The following is a 27,961-nucleotide window of genomic DNA, read 5'->3' as shown; positions in this document are numbered from 1 at the left end:
AAGTTGATTAAAATAAGACCCGACATGTCGTAATTATTTAAAATAAAACAAATTAACACCATCATTAAAGACGTCATTTTTGTGAATTTTGATGGACAGAAAAAGTTTAAAAACAACTTTTTTCCACAAATCTTAAAAATAATTATATTTTCTGATTCATCACAAAAAGTTGATTAAAACAAGACCCCACAAGTGATATTAAATATTTAAAATAAATGAAATAAAGTGTCATTATAAATAAATCATGTGTAGTTTATTGAGACATGAAGAATGAATATCAATCTTTTATATAACTCATTAGAAGGTTTTTAATTGTTTCATTTCTTGCTACATCTAAAGGTGAGGGGACCCCCCCTCCCCCACAACCCAACCCTCACTCTCTGCCTGGGGTCAGCATTGTTCTCTAGTAACAATTGTACAATATCAGCATGACCCCTCGCACATGCAACATACAGTGGAGTCTCTCACCACTCACCACCACACTGTGACACATCAGCATTTCTGTCTAGTAACAACTGTACAATATCAGTATGACCCCTCTCACATGCAACATACAGTGGAGTCTCTCCCAACCCACTACACTGTGACACATCTGCATTTCTGTCTAGTAACAATTGTACAATATCAGTATGACCCATCACACATGCAACATATAGTGGAGTCCCTCCCACCCCACTACCACACTGTGACACATCAGCATTTCTCTCTAATGCCATTCTCACTATATTAACATCACCACACAAACATGCATCACACAAAGCATCTTGAATATTTACACCATTTGTTATTAACAGGTCTACAATATTTACATGACCATAATGATAACAAAACCACAAAGGTGAATATCCATAACTATCTGTTTTGTTTACATTACATTTTATAGAAATGAGATATTTAACTAATTCATAAAAACCAATCTTTGAGGATTCAGTCATTGGTGTACTAGTGAAATAATCACCATCTTTAACACCTTTATCATCCAACTCAAGGAATAATTGTTTACATGAATCTGTGTGTTCCTTTATATATCCCATCACTTTGTCTTTATATCTTTTTTCTTTCAACTGTTGATTATAAAAGAAGGACTTTCCATCTTGTTCTTTTAGATCTCTGAATATTCTGTCAAAGTAAACATTCTCAATATCTTCAGATAAATACAGGAAGGAATCATCTTGTTCTAGATTTTGACCTAACAAAAGTCTGAATCCTTCTGCTATGAATGAAGAAGGTGAATATTTAATAAAAAGTTCTACAAGTTTTTGACCACAAGTTACAGCAACCATATCATACAGTTTATCATGGGCTATATTGTAGACTGATCCTGTTTTCTTGATATATGTTCCATCAAGTCTGTTGAAGGTGTCAACAAGTTGTTTTCTTCCCAGTTCTATTTTTAGATCAATTCCAAAATTAGCAACTATTTCTGCTACTTTCTCTTTAACATGTTGTGGTGGTGTTCCAGGATTTATGTACCTTTCATCTAATTTAGGAAACAATACACATAATACCAAGGCACAGAACTCAAAGTGTTTAAATTCTATCATGTCTTTGATATCCTTCTTTATATTTTCAACAGGAGATGAGAAAAGTTCTGTCAACTGCTTTACTTGTTTTCCTTTTGACATCTTATAAAGCAGGGGGAAGTATGAATACTTCTCAAACATTTTATCCAGATTCTGTTTTAGCTATGTACTTCTTGATCATTTTACGTTTTTCCTTTAAAAGTAAACAATGTTCTTCTGATTGTAAATCTACGGTTTGTTTGGTGAAAATCTTCAAGGACTTGAATTTGTCATCCTTGGATATTTGTAAGCGGCACGAGACAAGAATTTTCATCATGCCATTATTTTCTTTTCTTGTTAGGTTTTCAGAATCTTGTTCATTTATTGGTTCTGATGGAAACAGTTTCTCAATTTTATCACTTTCTTCCTCCATGATTGTAAGTCTTGTTCTTCAATGAAATTTTTCCCACAAATATCATCCACCACCTGATTCTTTTTCATATCACGATAATTTAGGATATCGACAGCACTTGTTACGAATGGAATGATATCATACCCCTTATTTCTGTGCAATTCTAGTGCCACATGGTGTATGATCGATGACTTCCCTGAACCAGAACTACCAGTTACTACAACAACATTGTTCTCTTCATTCAAATTAGCCACATGACCTGTTGCCCTGGTTACAGTAAATTTTCCTTCATCTTTCTCCCATTCTTCAATGTGACTGGCATACTTATCTGAAAATTCAAAATTCAAATAAGGTTAATGTGTTAAGAAGATAAGGTATATGTAACTGAATCACTGTCAGGTTGCCTAAAGTGTTAAAATTGTAAACTTCTTGAAACTGCAGTAAGGCATTTAGCAAATAGTTCATGATGATCAGGGCCATATGGCAAAATATGGACTGGTTGGTTGCTCCCCCAAAAATAATATGGACTGAAGCAAATCTGAGATCCATTTAACTTTTTGTGCTGACCCACTTGTCCTTATATTGCAATTAGATCCAGACTGTCCCATTGTAATGTCTTTTAGAGCTTACTTAAGGGTGAGTTGCTCATTTGCTTTTGTTACTTTGTATGTATGATTTTAGTTACTTTATGTTCTTTGTTGTGTATGTCTGTTTTCCATGTCTGGTCTTTGATCCTGGAATATATTCTTTTAATTACCGCTATAACCTTGGTTCCTTTGATTACTCTTATACTTATTGAAAACCTTTTGATGATCTCTGTAAGTATTGACTTATTTATAGGTGTTATACAATGGTACATTTGTTGTGTTTCACCGTATCTGTTCCATTTTCTATTGTCCCTCATGTAAATGGTGTCTCGTCCCTCATGTCAATGTTGTCTTGTCCTTCATGTTAATGTTGCCTTGTCTCTCATGTCAATGTTGTCTTGTCCTTAATGTCAATGTTGCCTTGTCTCTCATGTCAATGTTGTCTTGTCCTTCATGTCAATGTTGCCTTGTCTCTCATGTCAATGTTGTCTTGTCCTTAATGTCAATGTTGTCTTGTCCCTCATGTCAATGTTGCCTTGTCTCTCATGTCAATGTCGTCTTGTCCTTAATGTCAATGTTGCCTTGTCCCTAATGTCAATGTTATCTTGTCCCTCATGTCAATGGTGTCTTGTTCGCATGTCAATGTTGCTGTCCCTCATGTCGATGTTGCCTTGTCCCTCATGATAATGTTGCCTTGTCTCTCATGTCAATGTTGTCTTGTCTCTCATGTCAATGTTGTCTTGTCCCTCATGTCAATGGTGTCTTGTTCGCATGTCAATGTTGCTGTCCCTCATGTCGATGTTGCCTTGTCCCTCATATGAATGCTGTCTTATTTATCATGTCAAGTTAGTCTCGTCCATCTTGACATTGGTATACTGTCTCTCATGTCAATGATGCCTTGTCCATCATGTCAATGCTGTCTTGCCCACTTGTTCAAGTAGACTTGTCCTTCTTGTCAATAATGTCTTTTCCCTTTTGTTAATATTATGTTGTCCCTCTTGTCGATATTGTCATAACCATCATGTCAATTTTGTCTTGTCTCTCAAGTCAATGTTGTCTTATCTCTAATGTCACAATTAGTCCTGTCACTAAATTCAATGTTTTCTTGTCCCTCATGTCAATATGTCTTCCCCTTCCTGTCAAATGTCTTGTTTCTAATGTCTATATTGTTTTTACCATCCAGTTAATGATGTCTTGACCATCCAGTTTATGATGTCTTGTCCTTGTCAAAACTGTCTTGTCCCTTTTTTCAATATTGTGTTGTTACTCTTGGCAATATTGTCTTGTCCCTTGTGTCAATGGTGTCTTTTTATTCCTGTCAAATGCTGTCTTGTCTCAAATCATTCCTGTCAAATGATGTCTTGTCTCAAATGTCTGTTGTCTACTCCCACGTCAACTTTGTATTGTCACTCGTGTCAATTATGTCTTATCCTTCATGTCAATGTTGCCTTGTCCATAATGTAAATGTTGTCTTTCCCTTGATGTCAATCTGGTCTTGTCTCTCGTCAATGTTGTTTTCTTCCTCATTTCAATGTTGTCTTGCCATGCCTGTCAATGCTCTCATGTCAATCTTGTCTTGACACTAATTTCAATATTGTCTTCTCCCTGTTGCCAATGTTGTCTCACCCTCCTGTCAATGTTGTCTTGTCCCCGTTTTCAATTTTGTTTTGTTCCTCATGTCAATATTGTCTTGTCTCTCTTTTTGCTATAGTCTTGTCCCTCCTGTCAATGCTGTCTTGCTCCTCCTGACAATGTTGTCTAGTCTCTCATGTCAATGCTGTCTTGTTTCTCATGTCAATGGCATCCTGTCCCTGTTTTCAATGTTGCCTTGTCTCTCATGTCAATGTAGTCTTGTCCCTCATGTCATAGTTGTCTCGTCCCTCATGTCAATGTAGTCTTGTCTCTCATGTCAATGTTGTCTTGTCCCTCATGTCAATGTTGTCTTGTCTCTCATGTCAATGAAGTCTTGTCCCTCATGTCAATCTTGTCTTGTCTCTCATGTCATTGTTGTCTTGTCCCTCATGTCAATGTAGTCTTGTCTCTCATGTCAATGTTGCCTTGTTCCTCCTATCTATGTTGTCTTGTTCCTCATGTCAATGTTGTCTTGTTCCTCATGTCAATATTGTCTTGTCTCTCTTTTTACTGTAGTCTTGTCCCTCCTGTCAATGCTGTCTTGTTCCTCCTGACAATGTTGTCTTGTCTCTCCTGTCAAAGCTGTCTTGTTTCTCATGTCAATGGCGTCCTGTCCCTGTTTTCAATGTTGTCTTGTCTCTCATGTCAATGTTGCCTTGTTCCTCCTGTCCAAGTTGTCTTGTCTCTCATGTCAATGTTGTCTTGTTCCTCATGTCAATGTTGTCTTGTTTATCATGTCATTGTTGTCTTGTCTCTCATGTCAATGTTGTCTTGTCTCTCATGTCAATGTAGTCTTGTCCCTCATGTCAATGTTGTCTTGTTCCTCATGTCAATGTTGTCTTGTTTCTCATGTCAATGTAGTCTTGTCCCTCATGTCAATGTTGTCTTGTCTCTCATGTCAACGTTGTCTTGTTCCTCATGTCAATATTGTCTTGTCTCTCATGTCAATGTAGTCTTGTCTCTCATGTCAATGTTGCTGTCCCTCATGTCAATGTAATCTTGTCCCCCATGTTGATGTTGTCTTGTCTCTCATGTCAATGTAGTCTTGTCCCTCATGTCAATGTAGTCTTGTTCCTCATGTCAATGTTGTCTTGTCCCTCATGTCAATGTAGTCTTGTTCCTCATGTCAATATTGTCTTGTCTCTCTTTTTACTGTAGTCTTGTCCCTCCTGTCAATGCTGTCTTGTTCCTCCTGACAATGTTGTCTTAACTCTCCTGTGAATGCTGTCTTGTTTCTCATGTCAATGGCGTCCTGTCCCTGTTTTCAATGTTGTCTTGTCTCTCATGTCAATGTTGTCTTGTTCCTCCTGACAATGTTGTCTTAACTCTCCTGTGAATGCTGTCTTGTTTCTCATGTCAATGGCGTCCTGTCCCTGTTTTCAATGTTGTCTTGTCTCTCATGTCAATGTTGCCTTGTTCCTCCTGTCCAAGTTGTCTTGTCTCTCATGTCAATGTTGTCTTGTTCCTCATGTCAATGTTGTCTTGTTTCTCATGACAATATTGCTTGTCCTTCATGGTAATATAGTCTTGTTTATCATTTCAGTGTTGTCTTGTCTCTCATGTCTATGTTTTCATTCCCTTCGTTTCAATGTTGCCTAGCAACAGTTTTGTTTGTTTTTTTATTCATTTAACACCTTTATTAAAATTTCAATTTTTCATTGATTCACTCTACAGATTCCTCTTACCTTTCATATGCTCTGGAATACTATCAGCTAATCTCTCTGAAAATAGAGAAATTGATCCTTAAGTGTTTGTATCATATGTGATATAACCCCCCCTTTCTTATTAAGTTGACTTATGGATCTTTATGATGAAATGTATGTCATTTGCAGAGTTAATTTTGAAGTCTACATTACATTCTATATATTTTTTATCTCCTTAGAACAAGGATTATATGAAATATAACGTGAATATGTATGGTGTATATGTCAAAGAGACAACAACTCCACTGGGATGAAAATATCAACCCAAGGCCACCCATTGGTTTTCAATGAAGGACGAGGAAAGTCATACCAAGCTACATGCTACTTTCTACTTAAAACAACATCTAAAACAAAGTATCAATAATAAAATATGTTGGTTTTCCAACCATGAATCACATTTTACTTGATTCATCTGGAGTAATACTTTAAGTCCTATCATTCATAAAGGGGTTGTATTGAAGTTTTAAGATATACAATCTTAAAATATTGATTTGATGTTCACTATAATCAGGAATTACATTTTAAGAAGCACATGTTATGGGGTGAGCAAGTCCAATTTTAAAGTTGTCTAATTCCAAATGACACAAATTTATAGAAACAGCAACCCTGCCTTACTTTTCATACATGTGACTATGAGTTCTTTTTTTTGTGTTAACATTGTTTCCATGCTAAAAGCCATTATATTTGTTAATCATGTTGCATAAATCTTAGGAACAATAATGAACAAATAACAGCATGGAACCCACCTGGACTACCCCTCTCCTTTCAATACTAGACATTCCCCCCTAATGGGACTAATACCCCCTCAGCCTGTTGAATCTTATACATTTGAGGGCCAATGTGGATACACGATTTATTTTTATCCTATTAGGCTGAGCACTTTTGACACTAAATTTCACTGCCATTCTAAAACACTCAACTCCAAAACAGAAGTAAGTACTATGCTTTCTTTTGTTGACAGCATAATTATAGAATATAACTGCAAATTTATTGTAAACATAAATTCCTGACAAAATGCAAACCACAAAATGGTAATCTAACAATCTATTGAGTTTCATTACAATCCTGCAATTCATTGAGGAGGAGTTGCTGACAACACATCAGACCAAAGTTTGCTTAAAAACACCAAAGACCAAAAACTGTCATTTCTACTATTTTCACCCAATGCACATCCAAATATGGTAATTGAACCCTCTATCAAGTGTTGAGAAGGAGTTGCAGACAACATGTGAGACCAAGTTTTACTGAAAAACGCCTACATCCATCAGCCTTCAATTCTACAATTTTTGCCCAAATATAAATTCCTGACAACATGGACATCCAAATATGGTATTGTAACACTCCACCAAGTTTTATAACAATCTTGTCAATTGGTGTGGACAGACAGATAGACCAATGACAGACAGACAGCCCATTGTGTTAAATTAATAAAATAGAAACCTTTGATATCAGCACAAAAATCATTAAAAGTCCTTCTATAATAGATTTTTATTTATTAAACATAAAAAACTTCTTTTCTCTACAGTAATTATCAATTCTATTATTGTAATCTATCAGTTGTTATCATTTTTTTTATTGATAGCTTGATTATGGTTTCATGGCAGATATTTCATGTATTTCAGAATAAGAATGATTGACCAACCCAACACTGTCTAGCCCTAGTCTGAGACGCTGAGCCGGAGTTTTATTGTGCTACCTCGAATATGCAACAGACCACAGGTACACATGTCACCCCACTCAGACAAATTATTACAACTCTGTGCCAACTATTTGTCTTCCACAAAATTAGATCATTTATAGCTAGAAAGCAATGAGGTCAACACATTATGAAAGAAATGACACATTTGGTTTCCGAGGAGGTGATCATTAAAAATTATAGGCTAAGATAGCCTCTGGCATCCATACCATTTGATGAAATGGAACTAAAAACGTATTATTTGAAGATGCCAAGTTTGGTTTTAATTGGTCAAGGAATTTTCATGAAGTTGAGAAAAACGTGAAAAGTTTAAGGACAACATACAACAGACAAAAGGACAACAGATGCGAAATGATGGTATAAACTAACTTATGGTGAACTAAAAAAGGGGACATAAAGAAGCACTTCTACTGTTATCTTTCTTTATACCTCTTACTTCCTTTCGAAGACTTTCAAGTTCTGACTGTGTTTGAAGGACTTTCCTATACATTTCTTTGTCTGACCCATCAAGGGAGGCTACTCTCAAATCAGAACATTCTTGGTTGTAATTACCAGCACCTAGTCTTATTATTGCCTGTAATAGAATTGAGAATAACATGTAACATTTCCTTGATGTAACATCATTTCTGATTACTTCATGTAACATTTCCTTGATGTAACATCATTCCTGATTAGCTCTGGTTATTTCCTTGATGTAACATCATTCCTGATTAGTTCTGGTTATTTCCTTGATGTAACATCATTTCTGATTAGTCCTTGATGTAATATCATTTCTGATTAGTCCTTGATGTAACATCATTTCTGATTAGTCCTTGATGTAATATCATTTCTGATTAGTTCTGGTTTGTGTGGTTCTTACATAATTTTGAAGGCACAAAAAGTACTATTTGCTTGTTTTATCACATCACACAAGGCCAATATAATGACATATTGGCCATTACTAATTAAAGAACCTTAGTGAGTGCACTCACATACCTCATGTATCTACACATAGGACTCTCAAATAAAAAGTATTTGGAAAAAAGAAAGTTTAAAGCGCCTAAATTCATAGAAATTCTCAAAGAAACATAAACTTTATCTGTAACTGATCATGGTATATTGTAGACTCACATACCAAAAATCAGTTCAATATCTCAAAATACCAGGGTATAGAGAAAAAACATGGAAAACTGTTATTTTTATGGCCAACAAGACCTACTATTTCAGTAAATCATCAGCATAGTGGAATGAAACACAAACTTGAATTACATACGAAAAATCAGCTTAAAATCTGCAAGCATTTAGAAAAACACTTTGGAAAACAGTACAATTTATAAAATTTGCCAAGTCCAATGTCCGTAATTTAAGAAATCACAGTGTTGTTATAATATAGCACTGGAGGTTTTTTTTTATTCTTGTTAACCTTTCGAACAATTCATGTAGGAGATTCTTTCCACTGACACTGACACATGTAGGAGATTCTTCCCACTGACACTGACACATGTTGGAGATTCTTCCCACTGACACTGACACATGTAGGAGATTCTTCCCACTGACACTGTCTTATGAGGGAGATTTGTATGTAAAAACAAATTTTTATTAAAAAATTAATAAGTTCGTATTTTTGATAATTTTTTACTTAACATCTTTCGAGTCTGTGGTCTTGTGAAAAAAAAAAAACAATATAATAAATGTTTTGGGAAAAACAATGGGTTTTGTATGTCAATACATAAATTGATAATTTAAAAGTTCAATAAAACAGAAAGTTGATATGAGAGAGAAACAACAAGCATGCTGAGAGTATTGCAAAACAATACATAGTCCCCTGCCAGCTGTTTACATCACTGACCCAAATACTACCTTGGATCATCAAGTATAAATGACAAACTGAAGAAATGACCTTGATTTTGAACAGAAGAAGGGATATGGACAGTGACAAGAAAGATGTTCAAACCATTTAACAGATGCAGATTTGCAAAGTTTTGACCACACACAATCGGACAGAGTACGTTTCAAATGATGGTTGACTGATCTGTCAAAAAACAACTCAATATTTTAAGTCTTTAGAAAAAGGCGTGTAAAATTGAAATTTTAGCATAGCGTGAAAAAATTAAAGTTGGTAACTTAGAAAAAAATCAGCAAAGCGAAAGAAAATGTAAGCTTGATCTGCAAGCATTTAGAAAAAAGTGTGGAAAACTTAAAATTCAGTAAATCAAGGGCCATAACAAAATCAGCTCAATGTCTGCAAGCATTTAGAAAAGAGTGCAGAAAACTTAAATTAAGGTAACTTTTTCAAAGTTCATGAGGAAAACTGAGCAGAATGAAACTTATACATAAACTGTACAAAAATGTAACTCATAAGGGTAAACATTTACCAGAAATCTGTTCAATACCTGCAAGAGTAATCAAGGGAACCAAAGTTCTAGTGGTAAATGCAAGCATTTAGAAAAAAATGCAGAAAACTTTTAAATTTCATAGTTCAAGGGTCAATACTTAGACAGAAATCAGCAAAGTGTAACCAAACGTAATCTTGATCTGTAACCTATAAGGGTAGACTCTAATGCCGAAAATCAGCTCAATATCTACAAGCAATTAAACAAGAGGTTCTAGAAGAGCCTGAATCGCTTACCTCACAAACTATTACCTGTTAACTAAGGTCTCACTAATCACTTCCGGGTCAAATTGCCATCCCCACTATGTAGTAGCAAAAATACACTGAACCTAGATCTATGCATTGTAAGTGCATTATTTGTGTGTATTCTGATCAAAAGTAGTCAAAATAAAGCTGAGAATGTGTACTTTAAAATCATATTTATAATTTACTACAAAAGTGCATGAATATTGTTAACATGTGTGAGTAATTTGCCTCCATGCTGTCAATAAGCAGAAAATATGAAAATGTGGATTTTCAGTTTTATTTATTCAAGTAAATTTTGTGAAGAATTTCTACAATCACTGTACCATTAGCTTTGTGATTTTGAAAGCCTAATTTTCAAAGCTTCGTAATGGTATGCAACTTTAAGATGTCATTTGTCCGAGGAATTCACAGTGAAACATTGAAAATTACTTGTTAACATGTAAAGTAATGGAAACATTAGAAAGAGTAATCAAAGGAACCAAGGTTACAGGGATAATCAAAAGAATACAATCCAGGGACAAAGACCAGACATGGAAAACAGACATACACAACAAAGAACATAAAGTAACTAAAATCATACATACAAAGTAACAAAAGCAAATGAGCAACTTGGACTCCACCAAAAACTGGGAGCACGGATCAGGCGCACTAGTAGGGTAAGTGACCTCTGCTTTTCTTGAAACACCCGCCCAGTTGTTCATAAAAAGTCATATCCGGGGTAGACAAAAGAGGAAAGGAAAACTATGACACAATGAACAACTCAGTTTTCATGGTGCAGATGGATACACCGTAGCGATCCACCAGTTCATGATGACCATAAAGCTTCCGTAGTGATGACTTCAATCTTGTAGCAACATAACCCTGTTCCAAAAGCCTATTTGTTAGAAGTCTAGAACGAGACAAAACATATAATGTATGAGTTGTGATATGAATACTCCACACGCAGGTGCTGAAGAGATGTAGCAACAGATGAAAAGAAAGTTGATAATTCTGAATGAAAAGTCATCATGTTAGTCATTAAGTTTGGTCAATAATTTTCCTTTACAATCAAGATATGAGGCTGACCTCACAATCCTACAACAGGCAACAAATCATTTTGAAAATTTTGGCAAAGGTCTGTCTTCTGATGGTGAACAATCTTACTCCCATCAGAATTTTGCCAAATTCAACTGTTTTTGAGTTATTTGCAAAAAACATATTTCAACCCTTTTTATTCTATTTTTAGTAACAGCAGCCCAGTCTTTTTGTCAACCAAAAATCCAAACAGTCATTTTGTGCTGGATACACTAAGAAATAGTAATACATGTACCAACTCATTAAATTGTGTATGGCAGATTCTAAGGAAAAGATTTTTGAAAGTAATAGCAGCAAAAACAGTCCAAACAGGGCAATAACTCCAACATGGGTCAAAAGATCATCACCAAAATTACATCCCAGATAGATGTCACCATAGTCAACACTTAACCCACAATGTCTGAATTTGGATACGTAACGGTTTTGGAGATAAATGAAAAAACTGATAAAAAAATCCAAATAGTCATTTAAGTGCAGCATGCCTTAAAAAAACAATAATACCAGCTTTCATTGAGTTCTGTATAGTATTTTCTGAGGAGAAGATTTTTTAAAGTAATAACATCAAAAACAGCACAAGAACGTCCAAAAAGGGCAATAACGCCAACATGGGTCAAAAGATCTTCACCAAAATTACATCATAGATTGATCTCATCATGGTGAACACTTTTACCCCAGTCAAAATTTGGTTAAACTGAACAGTTTTGGAGATATATACAAAAAACTGCTGTCTGACCCCTATGTTCCATTTTTAGTAACAGCAGCTATGTTTTTTAACTGATAAAACATCAAAACAGTCATTTTGAGCAGTATACTCTCAGGAACAACCATATTAAATTTTAACCAAATCCATTCAGTAGTATCAGAGAAGATGTTTTAAGAAATTGTTAATGACGACAGGGACGGACACCAAGTGATGGCAATAGCTCATGTGGCCCATGGCCAGGTGAGGAAAAAAAAATTTCGGAAAACTTCCAATTTTTTTCCAGACTGACAGACAAACAGACAGACGGAAAGGGACTAATAAAAATTTTCTCATTTATTTGCTATAATTAAAACTTCAGAATTTTAATTATGTTTGGAGGAATCCACCACAAAATAGGAGCCTGCAAACTTTTTATGAGCAACTCGGCAGGTGTTTCTAAGGTGAGGACGCTTACCCTATCGGTGCACCCAGTCCATGCTCCCAGTTTTTAGTGGATTACATTCTTTTGATTTCTGCTAGAATCTTTGTTCCCTTGATAACTTTATTACAACATGCATGCAAATGTTCGACTGAAAAAGGCCAATTAATATCGGTATTATAGTAGTTGTCTCATTCTTATATTACTATAGTAAAACCCATCAGTTTGCAAAATATGTCCTGCAAAATGTCCATTCATATGTTGAGCGCGCTGACAAACCCCATGCGTCCCAATGTTGGATACTCATGTAAATTTGTTCGTAAGAGAAATACATGAAGAAAAAACCTGATAAAAAAAGGAATAAGAGTGTTTTTAAGGCTTCAGACCTTTATCTTCTAACTAAATTCTGTTTTCTGATTGGTAGTTTCAAACTCCAGGCTCTGATTTCCATGAGTTTTAGTTAATCAAAAGTAAATATTATCTTCACAAAACAAAATGTACACTTGACCTGTAACTTATCATGGTGAACTTATATACCAAAAATCATGAAATAATATGCAAGTGATTAGAAAAAAAAGGCTGAAAAATGGTTATTTTTGTCAATTAAACTAAGTTCAAGGCCCATAATTTCAGTAAATATCATCAGAACAGAACGAAACATTAACTTGACCTGTAAGAGTAATCAAGGGAACAAAGGCTATAGTGTAACTTATCATGATGAACTTGTATTAAAAAAAATCATGTCAATATCTCCAAGCATTTAGAAAAAAAAGTCTGGAAAACTGTTATTTCTGTGAATTTTGCTAAGTTCAATTTCGCTAAAAATCATCAGAGCAAAATGAAAATTAAACTTAACCTGTAACTTATGGTGAACTAATATACCAAAAACCATGTCAATATCTCCAAGCATTTAGAAAAAAGCTTCGGACAACTGTTATTTCTGTTAATTTTGTTAAGTTTAAGGTCCGTTATTTTGGTAAAAATCATCGGAGTGGAATGAAAGTCAACCTTGACTTATAACTTATCATGGTGAACTAATATGTCAAAAATCATATCAATATCTGCAAGCGTTTAAAAAAAAGTCCATAAAAACTGAAGATGGACTGACGGATGGGTCAAAAACATTATACCCTTCGCAACTTTGTTGCATGGGGTATAAAAACATGTAGGCTTCCATACTTGAATAACATCTTGCATGATTCTTATCTGGAGTACTACTTAATAAACATTACCCCAGATAAATCTGTCCATGCCAAGTTGAAATCAGTTTTATCTATCTTGCCCTCTTTATGGTGAGCTATATAGTTTCTGTAGTGTTTAATTCTTGCAAGGTCAGCTCCTTCAGATAAATCAGCATTTGGTGGTAGTTTGTCAAACCCTGTTGGCGGTTTTAGTATGCATGGAGATCTTGATCCAGGCTGTACAATATTCCGTAGCAAGCAAATCAGCAGTGTTACGTCATATGTCGAGGAACATGAAGCATTCTTTGTAAAATAACTCAATTCAAATGATCCTGTCTTAAGCTCAATAACAGATCTTTCTTTTAAGTCCTTACCTTTGAAAGAATTAGGCAAAGCTTCTTCAATTATAGCCATACATGTACAGGTCAATTATTAATTAAAATATCTTTTTGGTTAAAAATACAGATAAACAAGAGACTCTCAAATAGCCTGAATTGCTCACCAACAAACCATGCCTTATTAACTAAATAAGTAAAGGTATCATGATTTTCTTCCATGTTTGACCAAATATTGCTGAAAAAAGCATATATTGATGAATGCTGTAATCAGTTTGTGATGGGGGAAACAGTAAATCCCATTGGGCTGCATTAAGGATTCTTGCACTTTTTAGTTTATTCAGTTTAGCCGAATTTTGTTGAAGGTCAGATGCCAGATTTGGAGGAGGAAATCTCTGATTGAACAAATATCTGACAGCTTGTGGTGCCACTTTTATCTCCAAAATGACCAGTCTGAGAAAATCTGCCTCTTCTTCTGACAACGACATCCTCATGCTTTTGTTTTTTGTTTATTTCAACATATTTTAAGTGATTATAAGCTGGGTTAAAGCTAGACTGTAATGCACTGTTCCATATCCAGACAATGCAAATATTTTTGTTGGCATAAATTCCTGAAACAAACAAGTTTAAAGTTTATAACAATATAAATAATCAGGCAAATTATTGTTTATTTTTTGTGTTTTAATTAAATGAACTACCTTTTTGCCCCTGTATCTGTACATGTAAAAAATAATACAGTACTTCTTTATTTTTGCTATGGTCCATGATCATTCACCTTGTCACTGGTTAGTAATCCTTGTACTATGACAAAGTGAATGATCACTTGCCAATGAAGGGGTAAATGATCACGGACCAATGAAGGGCTAAATGATCACTGACCAATGAGGGGTTAAATGATCACTGACCAATGAGGGGGTAAAAGATCACTGACCAATGAGGAGGTGAATGATCACTGACCAATAAGCAGGTGAATGATCACTGACCAATGAGGGGGTAAATGATCACTGACCAATGAGTGTGTGCATGGACATTTCTCATTTACAAAGGTTTGCGTTTAAACGTTCACCATTTTCTGTGTAAAAATATCTATAAAAATGACAATTATATATTTCTACGTGATAAAAGTGTTAAGAAAAGCAATAGATAGAACATTTTACAATGTAATATAGCATTCTGAGATCCTGGAAGTAATCAATAAAATGCAGATACAATGTAGGAATATATCCCTATTTACAGCTCAGCAATTACTTGACAAATAATGAATCTAATGAAAAGACACATTTATCATCATCAAATACCTCTTAGTAATCAAAACAATAATTTGAACATTCAAACTCCATATTTCTATAATCACTTGGACCGAAAGTGAAACTACTGTGACCTTGACATCATTAGACAGACAACAGAAAGCATGGGAAAATTTGTGTTCCTAGTGTTATCACAATTAAGTACTTCTCCATCTAACATTCAGGCAAAATTTGCTTAAAAATCACTTACATACATTGCACTCTTGGTGCAAAATGAATGATGCTTACCCAGGCAATTAGCTTGACTGGGCATTCTATATTTCATTTACTGCCAGATAGCCTAGCCGACCATAAAACTTCTGTAGTGATGACTTCAATCTTGTAGCAACATAACCCTGTTCCAGAAGCCTATACAAAAAGTCTGCGTAGTTTCAGCAAGCTCTGGCATAACGTATGACGTATAAGGTTGTGCAGGTGCTGAAGGTGATGTTGCTACAGATGAAAGGAAAGTTGACAATTCTGAATGAAAACTCATCACATTTGTCGTAAAGTTTGGTCAATAGTTTTCCTTTACCATCGATTTCTAAGTGTAGGTCAAGATAGGAGACTGACTTCATAGTGTCTGTAGTATCCTTTATCTCAAGTTCTTAGGGGTAGATGCGATGTATCAAATCCCCGAAATTAGGATTGTTTAAAGATAATATGTCATCTATACAGCGGAAACTGAGATAAAAGGATCTAGCCAAATGATATTCTTTCTTTCTGATCAGATCAGCTATAAAGTCAGCCTCATAAGAGTGAAGGAATAGGTCAGCAAATAAAGGAACACAATTTGATCCCATTGGAATGCCAACTGTATGTTGAAAAACACGTCCACGACCCTGGACAAATATGTTGTTGATTAAAAATTCCAGCATTTTGTAAACATCTCCCTCTGTATATTTGGAAGATGATTTGGAATTATTTCTTACAAAGTATGAGGAATCTCTACCAAGAACTATATATTTGTATCTAGGTGTACCGTCTTTTTTGGAAAATCAACGATGTATAATGTTTTTAAGTTGGGATTTCAACTGAGTATGGGGAATAGAAGTATACAGTATTGAAAAATCATAGGTTTTAATGCTTTAATATTCAGAAAATAATCTTGAACTGATTATCTTCAAAAGATCTTTCGAAATTTTCAGGATCAACATTGAATGAATACCACTACTGGAGTAACAAGTGTTGTAGCAGGACTGTAGACCCTCTATGACAGTTGTGAGTATAGAAGTCAAAAGACCCGAAAAAGGTCTGGTGGTACATTTTGCAGATCCAACTATGAAAAGTTGTTTGTATGGATTCTTGTGGAGTTTAGGAATCCAGTACATAGACGGTAAATCACAATTGTCCTTGGTAGAGAGACCAAAAGAGGATAGCACAGATTTATGGTTTTCCACAATCTCTTCTTTGGAGAGAGTGGTAGCAGTATACATGTAGGTCTTATCATTGTTATTATTTCCTTCTTTTACCTCTGATAATAAACATTGGATGTAAAATGTTTTGCAGACAAAAACAATGTTGTTTTGGGTTTTGTCTGTTGGCACGACAACATATTTGTCATGTATAGTAGGCAATGCTTTTGCTACATCGGGGTCTTCGTAAACTGATGTAGCCTTGGCACTGATTGACCTACTTAAAACTTTCATTGGTTTCTGTGTTGGCTAGCAAATGGGCGTGGAAATATATAAGTAAATGCGTAACATCTTTAATGACAACAACCAGAGAGTCCAGAGATTCCAGAGAGTACATTTCATTAGCTGAACAAAAATATTGACGATGTTGACGATTTACTGAAAATAGAAAAATGAAATACAATGTACCTATGTCGTCAACCAAGAAAATAACCAATCAAAACAAAAAATACAAACACAATAGTAATACAATATCAATAGAAAATCAATAGAAAATGACACAAAAGCATGAAAATACAATATGTAAAAAGAACTTAATTAAGATTTAATTAATTAAATCGCTATTAAGCTTCACTGAGAAAATAATTTATCGATCGGCACCTAACATACAGTGAATAATTGCGGTGCACTCGAAAATCAATCTGTCTAACATTAAAATTAAAGTCAATAAACCTACAAAAATTATATCTAATTATCAAAATGTATGTAATTAACCATCGGAAGTATATTTATACAAAGATAAAGTAAAAAACTCACCAAATTAATAATATTTCCACCAAATCAACACAGAAAAACAATCGTGAAATTACAACGGAAGTACTCGAAATAGTAAACAATAATACTGGATGGAAAAGTGATAATCGAAAATGATGATTAATGATAGCAATGATATTTGGTTTAACGGTGGAGATGAACTCTACATACCAGTCCCTTAATTGTGAAGCATAGCGAGCAATTACAATAAAACAAAAAAATATAAGCCATAAAAAAATTACAAGAAATACCCTCACAAAATAATCAAAGTGAAAATATCAAAATAACAAATGAAACATTTCTCAAAATGTCCCTACTAGGTAAGTATACATAATACCCTAAACTAGTCTAACTCTAAAATTGTACACAGTTTGTCAATCGGACGGGTAAGTATGGTTGAACCAATCTTAACTTTGACTTGACGAACTAATCCATTACGACCTGGAATCAATGCATGTACAAGTCCCATAGGCCAAGAATTTCTTGGAGAGTTCGAATCAACTACTAGAACTACATGTAAATTTCTCTTAACATTGTTCCATTTTTGCCGTTCTTGAAGAATTGGTAGGTATTCACATAACCATCGACTCCAGAATAAATTGGACATGTACTGAATTTGACGCCACCTACGTCTGCAGTAATTGTCAGTCTTAGAAAATAATCCAGGAGGAAGAACCGGCTTGCATTTCATCAGAAGCAAATGGTTTGGCGTTAATGCTTCTAAATCGTTCGGATTGTCAGAGTTCATAGTAATAGGTCTGCTATTCAGTATAGCTTCCACTTCACACATCAGTGTATGTAGACCGTCATCGTCTAGAACTTGTTCCTTGATCACACTTGAAATTACTCTCCTGATACTACGAATCAACCTTTCCCAAATACCTCCGAAATGGGAACCACTAGGAGGGTTGAATTTCCATTCAACACTGTTTTAAAGCATCGAACTTTCAATCTGATGTAAATTCCATTCGTCAATAGCTCGTTTCATTTCCCGTTCCGCACCAATGAAATTAGTTCCGTTGTCAGATCTTATGAGTGAAACTTGTCCTCGTCGAGAAACGAATCGTCTTAGAACGTTAATATACGAATCAGTGTCCAATGATGAAGCGATTTCCAAATGAACTGCCCGACTGGCCAAACATATAAATATCACTCCGTGACGTTTAACTCTAGATCTGCGTTGTTTAACCTCAAAAGGTCCAAAATAATCCACACAGACTCTAGTAAAAGGCGGATCGTCCGGTAACACACGATCTTCTGGCAATTCAGCCATTTTTTGCTCTCCAACTTTAGCACTTACACGACGACAATTTACGCACTTAAAAATTATCTTTCTGATGGCGGAAGGAGCACTAATTATCCAGTATCTTTGCCTCAACGCTGACAACATATGATTACGACCACTGTGTTTCAAAAGAATATGAAAATGATGAAGTATCAAATTCGACACGTGATTGTTCTTTGGCAGTATAACTGGACGTTTACTGTTTTCTGGTAAGCTTGAAGAATGTAAGCGTCCTCCGACACGCAATAAATTTCCATCAAGAAAAGGATCAAGAGTTCTTATGCGACTGTCCTTGTGAATTTTCGGATTTCCTGACTTCAAAGCACCAATTTCCTTTCCGAATGCTTCTTGCTGCACAATACTTATAATAGTGTTTTCGGATTCTTCAAGATCTTTTAAAGTCAGTTTATGCCTAATCCTGTGATCTGCTCTTGTCTGTACTTCAGTAATTGCTCTTTAACTTTTATTATCCAAGCTACGGCACGTTTTAACTTGTACCATGAGGAATAATGCTCGAAAAGTTTTAACATAATGTCAATGTTTGTGTTGTTTAGTCTTAACACAAATGTAGCAACTTTCGCACGCTTTATTTCTCGATCTTCCGTGTCGATGTTCCCGAGATCTTCTGTAGGTAGACTAGGCCATTCATCCGGATGCCGATTCAAGAAGGCCGGTGCATCGATCCAACGTTTTTCTAGCAAATCGTTAGCAGATGCACCTCGAGACGATATGTCTGCAGGATTCATCTTCGTATTAATGTATCTCCAATCACTAACATTCGATCCCTCGTGAATAACTGAAAGTCTATTCGCTACGAATGTTTGAAATCTAGCGGTTGTGTTGTTGATATACCGATGAACGGACATACTATCAGTCCAGAAATACGAATGGTCTATCGGAATTTCGAGTTCACTTATAATCATCTTGTTAGTCCTAACAGCGATCGTCGCTGCCGTAAGTTCCAACCGGGGAATAGTAACTTGCTTCAGTGGCGTAACTCTAGCCTTGCCCATTACGAATGAACAGTGAATTTCGTGGTCGACATTTTCAAGTCTGAGATAACTTAATACACCGTAACCCGATTCGCTGGCATCGGCAAAATGGTGAAGATGAGCAGATAACACGTTTCCGAAATCGGGTAGTTTGAAGCAACGAGGCACACTGAAGCTAGAAAGTCTCGACAAATCGTTGTACCAAATCTCCCAGTTCTGCAATAGTACGTCGGGTATCGGATCGTCCCATGCCAATCTCAACTTACATAGTTCCTGAAGAATAATTTTCGGTCTCAAAGTAAACGGAGCCAAAAATCCCAACGGATCGTACACACTACTGACCATTGATAAGATTCCTCGTCTGGTTTTCGGTTTGTCTTGAAGAGATATCTTAAACTGAAAAGTATCGGTTTCAACGCACCATTGAACGCCTAACGCTCTGTCGATCGGCAAAATCTCTTGATCTAAATCAATGTCCTTCACTTCTTTGGCTTTATCTGATATCGGTATCGATCGTATCACATCTCGACTACTGCTAATCTATTTAGCTATCCTGAATCCACCTCTCCGAAGAAGCGCTTGTAAATCCTGAACTAACGTAATAGCACCGTCAACTGTTTCCACCGATTTAAGACAATCGTCCACGTAAAAGTTTCTCAATACCGTATCTATCACTTTATCGTTGAAATGACCTCTGCCTTCTTCTGCAATTTGTCTGAGCGCATAATTGACACAGCTCGGTGACGACGTGGCACCAAAAAGGTGAACGATCATTTGATACTCGATCGGTTTCGAGTTAGTGTGTCCATCTTTCCACCATAGGAATCTTAAGTAATTTCCATCTTCAGTAGGCACGCGCACTTGATGGAACATGGAATCAATGTCACCCATTATTGCAATGTCATCTTGCCGAAATCTAATCAATGTTCTAACGAGACTGTTCGTAAGATTAGGACCTTGAAGTAAGCGTTCGTTTAATGACGTACCTTGGAATCTTGCCGCACAATCGAAAACCACTCTGATCTTGTTCTTACGTGGGTGATACACACCGTGATGTGGTAGATACCATACATGACCATCGTCCTTTAACAAATCATCTGATGATACCTCCGACGCATATCCTTCACCTAAAACTTTTTTCATGAACGTTACATACTCATCTTGAAAGTGTTTGTCTTTTTCAAAACGCTTAGCCAGTAACATCAACCTCTGTTCTGCCTGCTTACGATTATTCGGCATCGCGTTTTCGTTCGACTTAAACGGAAGGTCTACAACATAGTGTCCATTTTCGAGAGTTATCGATCTTGAAACATTATCTAGAAATTTACGATCTTCTACGGAAGGCGAATTGACATCATCAATAGTCCTTTCACAAAAGTCAAAGTCAAATTGATTGCGAATTTGATCTTCCAGCAAAACGTCTATACGATTCTCGGACACAACTGACGCACTGATGCGATTGGCTCTGACGAAATTACAAGAAGTATTTTCATCTCTAGAAACATTCAACGGACCGTTTATTACCCAGCCAAGCACAGTCTCAACCGCGAAAGGTCCACCATTAGCACACGGTACCACACTCCACGGCTCCATTGCACGAGGAACATTAACTCCGATTAAGAGTCAAACGTGATCGTTACTAATCCTTTGTAATGGAATATCACGCAAATGTGGCCAATTTGAAATGTCACTTACTGAAACGATATCACTACTAGTAACTGGTAATTTCTCCTGTGAAAAAGTAGTCGGTAAGGATATAACATTATTACCGTTTAAGTCACTGATTTCCAAACCACTAACTACGTAACAGTCTTTCACATCCGTTTCCGTCTGTGTCATTGTAAGCAAACCGAGTTTCGTTTTCTTTCCTTCGACATTCAATTCACGCATGATAGTTTCTGAGCAAAACGTTGCGGTACTGCCACAGTCAAGAAAAGCGTACGTTTCAACAAACTTGTCACTTTTCGCACATTTAATTCTTACTGGTAATATTGGAAGTGCCTGTTGGACGACATCTCCAGCCCCTGTAGACGTTGCAGAACTAGTAACATCTCTAACTGAATTGTCATTACAAGTTTCATTTACTTTCTGTTTACGTCAATCGACGTGAAGAATTGACGGATGACCCTTTTTACACACGGAACACGCTGCCTTCTGACTACATACAACCTTCTGATGACCGTATTTCAGACAACCGAAACAGAAACCTTTAGACTTGAGAAAATCGTATCTGTCTTTGAGAGACTTACTTGTAATCTTGTCGCACATCTTCAGTGAATGACTTGAGTTTCCACAGTAAACACATGGTTTCGAAAATGCATTAGGTTTTGAGTCCGTACTATCGTTACGATCATTTTGAGAGTTAGATTCAACTGACGTGGCCAACGTTTTACGATTACCATAAGACGAGGATTTCGATTTTTGAAGTTTCTTTACCGACGAGGGTGTACGCATAACGTCTTTACCGTAAATAGCGTCATTAGCCTTTTTTGCTTCTCTCTTAACGAAATCTATAAGTTGACTAAATAACAAGGTTCTTCGCTGTGACTTTGTTTCATACACTATATTACGCCACTAGTCTTGTAAGTTGAACGGAAGTTTTCGAACTAGAGTTTTCATATTGTCCGAATATTCTAACACCCTGACCTCATCGACGTTCTGAACAGCATACAAACACTCGGTAAGAAATATCAAAAAGTCATCTAACGCTTTGAGGTTATCTTGCTTAACCACGGGCCAATCTAAAGCCTTTCTAACGAACGAATTAGCTATCACATCCGGCTCATCGTACCTGTCCTGAAGTTCATTCATTGACGCTGTATAGCCTGTTTCCGCATCCAAGTGAGAAAACCCTTTTACAATACGATGTGGCTCTCCAAGGGTAAACTGTAACAAGTAAGTTAAACGTTCATCATGGGAAGCCGCATTCGATTCAATTCTAGCTTGAAATTGTCTCTTAAATCCATTGAACAACATAGGATTGCCATCAAATTTCTGTATGTCGATTTGAGGCTTATTCAGCTCGCGGACTATTGAAATACTTTCTGACCGAACGACAGGTGTGTTTCTATTTACTAAGTCGTAGTTCTTCACCCTAGGCGTAGACTTACTTGGAATCCATTCAGATGCTTGCGGATTTAAACGTGACGTTTTTCCAGTACATACGTTTTCATACGTGTTGCCTCTGATTGTCTAGGTTTCTGATTGTAAGATATTCCAGTTAGATTTTCATGTCTATTGAGTTTAAATTCTAACAAATCGTCGTCTCTCATACTTTTCTCCATCTCCTCTATCACCTTTGATTTAGTGTCACTAACTTTAAGCTCCGTTTTTATTTCCAATTCTTCTTCCTGAATTTTAAGTTTTAACTTAGCTTCCTTGAGTTGTTTCTTCTCACTTAACGCTCCGGCTCTTGCTAGCAATTCTACCTTACGTTGTTCTTCCATTAACTTGGCTTTGGATATATGACTTGCATTACTAGATCTCGCACTTCTGTGTGACCTTGCACCTGAACTCCTGTGCGATCTTACGCTCCCGGATCTGTGTGATCTCTGATCATCTTGAACTATTTGTTGCGGCGATATTGTTTTCGCTTTATTCAATATAAACCAGTCCTTTGCTGATTGATTTGTTGATAGAAAGACTCGATTTTTATCCTGGAACGAGGCATTGTCTACTTGTTTATCGTTCAAGTCAGTAAAAATTGCTTGGTACTTATCATGTGTCTCTAGTAATTCCTCGTATATACCTATCCACTTAGAATACATTGGTCGGACCAAATCAACGTCTCCTGGTTGCGATATCAATCGTTCAAGTTCACCACTTAGGATTGTCAATGATTTTATAAGACGAGTACGTTGGTTTCTATAAAGATTCATGGAATACATCAATCCCTTTTCCGTAAGCTTTCTTTCTCTACTAGCTTCTACTAAGTCTTCCGTATTGTCATCCATTGTCACTTGATAAATTATTAATTTGTAAATAATGTGTTGGCTAGCAAATGGGCGTGGAAATATATAAGTAAATGCGTAACATCTTTAATGACAACAACCAGAGAGTCCAGAGATTCCAGAGAGTACATTTCATTAGCTGAACAAAAATATAGATGTTGTTGACGATTTACTGAAAATAGAAAAATGAAATACAATGTACCTATGTCGTCAACCAAGAAAATAACCACTCAAAACAAAAAATACAAACACAATAGTAATACAATATCAATAGAAAATCAATATAAAATGACACAAAAGCATGAAAATACAATATGTAAAAAGAACTTAATTAAGATTTAATTAATTAAATCGCTATTAAGCTTCACTGAGAAAATAATTTATCGATCGGCACCTAACATACAGTGAAAAATTGCGGTGCACTCGAAAATCAATCTGCCTAACATTGAAATTAAAGTCAATAAACCTACAAAAATTATCAAAATTAACCATCGGAAGTATATTTATACAAAGATAAAGTAAAAAACTCACCAAATTAGTAATATTTCCACCAAATCAACACAGAAAAACAATCGCGAAATTACAACGGAAGTACTCGAAATAGTAAACAATAACACTGGATGGAAAAGTGATAATCGAAAATGATGATTAATGATATTTGGTTTAACGGGGGAAATGAACTCTACAGTTTCAAAATGAAGACCTCACGGCCTTTGACCACTCTGACAGAGAATCAATGTCTTCTTGTTCTCGTTTTATCCATTTTCTTGCATAGTACTCCACGTCTTCCATAAGGACTTTAAAGTTATAATTCCAATTTATGGAGCGTGGTTCATGATACTTGGGACCTTTAGAAAGGATATTACGCAGAGATTAGTTTTAAATGATGATTAATTCTCCCGTAACAACGCAACCAGAAGGACCATATTTAAATGGAGAGTTTTTGCAAGAACAGTCAGGTGGTTTAGCCTTGAAATCCTCAATCTCGAGGTTCTGCAATAGCCTTTTATAATTGAAAATTTTGGATGCAATGGGTAAAAATATAGGAATATGAAATAATTGGTATGGATTTGTCTTTGAAGAATAGGGAAATTTTGTTGGTAACGTTTTAGTGATGGAGGATGTTAGCAAAATTAATTGCATCTATACCTTTGTTGACAAACGGTAGTGGACGAAATGATCGATTTTCTTCATCTTGACTTTTCACACAGACTGGTTTAAAGAGTCTGTGGAAACCAATATCCAAAATGATGGCAACAAGTCTGTATAATGATGAGGTGGGGTCAGAAACAGGAGTGTCAAGACTTGTTTTGTAAAGGGAGTGTAGTAGAGTGAGAGGTATAGAATAAAGTTTGGTTCTAATGTGATGAAGTCCAAGAGGTGTTTGTATGAAAGGAAGGAGACCATCTATGGAGACATCATGTAACTTAGGTGACGTATAGTTGGGATGGCAATAATACATTTTATGTATTCTGATAAAACATGTAAAATCAAGTTTTTCAATGGAGTCAGACTACCATTTAAATCGGAATACTGTGTAAAACAGAGCGATGTCTCGAGTCCTATTTTATTCAACTTCTTTAAAGATGAGTTAAAAAATAACTTAACTAATGACGTTTCCACAAATCCAGTTGCCATTGGTGATGTATCTATGAATATCCTCATGTATGCTGACAACATTGTAATGTTATCAAAAAATGAAGAAGGGTTACCAAATTGTCTTGATGAACTATTTCTTTAATGTTCAAACTGGAAACTTCCTGTGAATGCCAATAAATCCAAAGTTATAGTCTTCATTTCAAACGAAAGGACATTCTTAACTAAGTTGAGACATAATAATAATATTATTGAAACAGTAAAACAATATTACTACATAGGAATAGTACTACGATATAATGGAAAATTCAATATAGCTAAAACCACTTTAATGAAAAAAATCTAAAAGCCTTTTTCTAAGTGAAGAAATCTTTAACTTTAAAACCCATGTAAATTATTGGAAAAACTTTTTGATTGTTTAATATCACCAGTTCTTTTATATTGTAGTGAAGTTTGGGAAATATTTTGTCACTTAAATGACAGTAACCCATTTGAAAATGTACATTTGAAATTCATTAAAGAAATTTTGGGAGTCTAATGATGCCTGCTGGGCAGAACTTGGCCGACTCCCTCTTAAAACTCTAATTCATATTTTAGTTATAAATCATTTAGATCACATCTATTCTTCTGAAGGTACATTGCTATATCAAATTTTCAATGCAACTAAAAATCACAATCCTTGGGGAAAAAAACTTAATTACTAAATAGACTTGAATATTCAAATATTTCCAATAGGAATATGACTTTCAAAAAAAGTAATTAAAAGTGTAAAACAAAGAATAATAGATAAAAATTTGCTAGTACAAAACTCTAAAATACTTCAATCTTAAAAATTAGACTATTTCAGAACCACATGTAAGATGGGATAAAGACCAACATATATAGATATTGCTGTAAACGTTTCACAACATGTGGGTATCTCAAAAACGTGGACAAGCTCCCATTATCTCACGACAGAAAAGAGTCGACATAGTAATGAGCCTGTTTCAGAACGTTTGTGTATGGTATGCAATTTAAGTCATGTTGAAAATGAAGAACATTTCTTACTTCATTGTCCTCATTATGAACAAGAAAAAAATTAATCGATAAAGTAAATATTTGGTTCCTGGCTTTACAGATTACAATACTAGATCCACATTTATACTGAATTGTGGTAAAATTAGAGATATAAGTCTCCAAAAATATTGAATATGACATAAATATTAAGCAATTATAATGTTATATCTTAAATTTATCATGTTTGACTGTAATGTACATTTATTGTTGTAATTTTATGTAGGCCATAACCATGCACTGTAATTGAGTTACTGCCAATAAAGTATTTGTACTTAATGGTTGGTGAAACTTGTCCTGGCAGTGGAGATTTAGTCTCGGCCCATGTGACCTGTGACATATTTATAGGCCAAATTTAGTTAAAATGCACCGTGGAAAAATGTTAGGAAAGTTTTCCCACAATTTTTCCTTATATGTAGTCAAAAATCAAAGTCATAGCTGCTTTAAGATGTATTGAATACATTCGAGTTTAAATATACCAATTTCAGAATAATGATGTACCACCTATTGACTGATTCTTACACAGAAGGATACTGAAGCATTTGTCTAGAGTTGTCCTGTGAGGTTGCATATTTGATAGTGAGAGCATGCCTCTGTGGTGAGACTCGAGACCAGTAGTTCCACCGAGGATCGAGTACCAAAAACAACAGCCATTGTTTCACTACTGAGAAACACATTCACGTTACATATCGTAAAAACGTAGTAGGGAACAGGATTTCACTTTAACTCAACTTCAAATCAAATCTGATATAAATTTTAAAAAATCAACTTTCGTTTTCGACCGCGGGACCATTACGTGAAGTACAGTATTTGGTGGAAAAAATTACCACGCCAATAGGTCGCTGAAGGCAAAATTGGTCGCAGACTGATACTGGCTCTCACCAAAAATTTGGACATAAGCGTTTACTCAAGGATCTTTCTAATTAATTTCCTTGTTGAATTGTTCATGTTAAATTCCTGGTTGTATATATCGCATATCTCTTTGCACATCTCCTTAGTATCATACACCTGTAATTAACATGTTTACGGAAGTCCTTGACAAAAGAAAACGATCATTTAATTAAGTGGCAAAAGTGAGTTACGAAAATTAACAGACTAAATGAAAATTCAAGATATTAGAAGACTTCATATTTACAAGTATACGTTGAGAAAGTTTTTTTTCTCAAACAAATAGAGGCTCTAAGGAGCCGGAATTGCTCACGTGGTCCAATTTTTGCCCTATAAAGGTCATAACTCTGACAAAGAGTCATCCGACAACTTCCACCCAAAGAAGACTTAGTGGTCTTTATCATTAGGATCCTTCCATCAATTTAAAGTTTTTTTATCTGTTATAGTATTTATTACATGTAGTAGCAGGCTTATCGTTGAATCTTCAATTAAGTCCAAGCCCCGTGCAGGTCCGGGTGTTAAAAGAATAGGCCTGCAGCAGTGCTAAGCTTGTCGTAAAAGGCGACTAAATAGTGCTCAGAACCCTAGCCGGGGGGCTAGGGCGCTCTGCCCACAGAGCAACTGGGATGTGTGCCCCAGGTGGTGGAATGGGGTACCCCTGGCGTGTTACATGCTGAATTTGTCAGGCTATAATACGGAAAACCTGACCGCAAACCATAATGGTGCCCCGTGTTGGGAAAGATGCCACGTTCCTCGCACGTTAAAGAACCCTGCTGTAGTTATTTTACATCAGAACGATGTATCACGGTTATTATGCACAGTACAGTGGCCCTACTTGATTCGAACGATGAAGGAGTTCAGGCTATAAAGTGTCATCCCGTGC

General features: G+C 35.7%; 3 protein-coding genes and 1 pseudogene across 4 annotated transcripts; all 4 read right to left on the bottom strand.

Moving 5' to 3' along the window:
• Positions 1–231: 231 nt before the first annotated feature.
• Positions 232–26,853, bottom strand: LOC148602339 (uncharacterized; annotated as a pseudogene). The gene is made up of 7 exons (XR_015916769.1): positions 26,713–26,853; positions 14,152–14,471; positions 13,577–13,841; positions 7,962–8,106; positions 5,819–5,854; positions 1,887–2,242; positions 232–1,676 (listed from the first exon to the last, which is right to left on the bottom strand). The product of XR_015916769.1 is annotated as an uncharacterized LOC148602339 (transcript).
• LOC148602341 (uncharacterized) lies at positions 16,174–22,019 on the bottom strand. Its single transcript, XM_088552793.1, has 2 exons — positions 17,318–22,019; positions 16,174–16,939 (listed from the first exon to the last, which is right to left on the bottom strand). The coding sequence occupies exon 1, from the start codon at positions 21,182–21,184 to the stop codon at positions 20,132–20,134; it is 1,053 nt and encodes a 350-aa protein (XP_088408919.1). The 5' UTR covers positions 21,185–22,019; the 3' UTR covers positions 16,174–16,939; positions 17,318–20,131.
• Positions 19,001–19,612, bottom strand: LOC148602342 (uncharacterized). Its single transcript, XM_088553280.1, has one exon. It carries the CDS (start codon positions 19,610–19,612, stop codon positions 19,001–19,003), a length of 612 nt encoding a protein of 203 aa, XP_088409406.1.
• LOC148602340 (uncharacterized) lies at positions 22,166–22,567 on the bottom strand. Its single transcript, XM_088553279.1, has one exon. The coding sequence runs from the start codon at positions 22,565–22,567 to the stop codon at positions 22,166–22,168; it is 402 nt and encodes a 133-aa protein (XP_088409405.1).
• Positions 26,854–27,961: the final 1,108 nt, after the last annotated feature.

Source organism: Perna viridis, chromosome 11 (assembly GCF_037379345.1).
Source record: "Perna viridis isolate PV_CMFRI_1.1 ecotype Kerala chromosome 11, ASM3737934v1, whole genome shotgun sequence".
NCBI lineage: Eukaryota > Metazoa > Mollusca > Bivalvia > Mytilida > Mytilidae > Perna > Perna viridis.
Note: the sequence above shows the minus strand (reverse complement) of the source record. Positions and strands in the feature narration are given on the sequence as shown.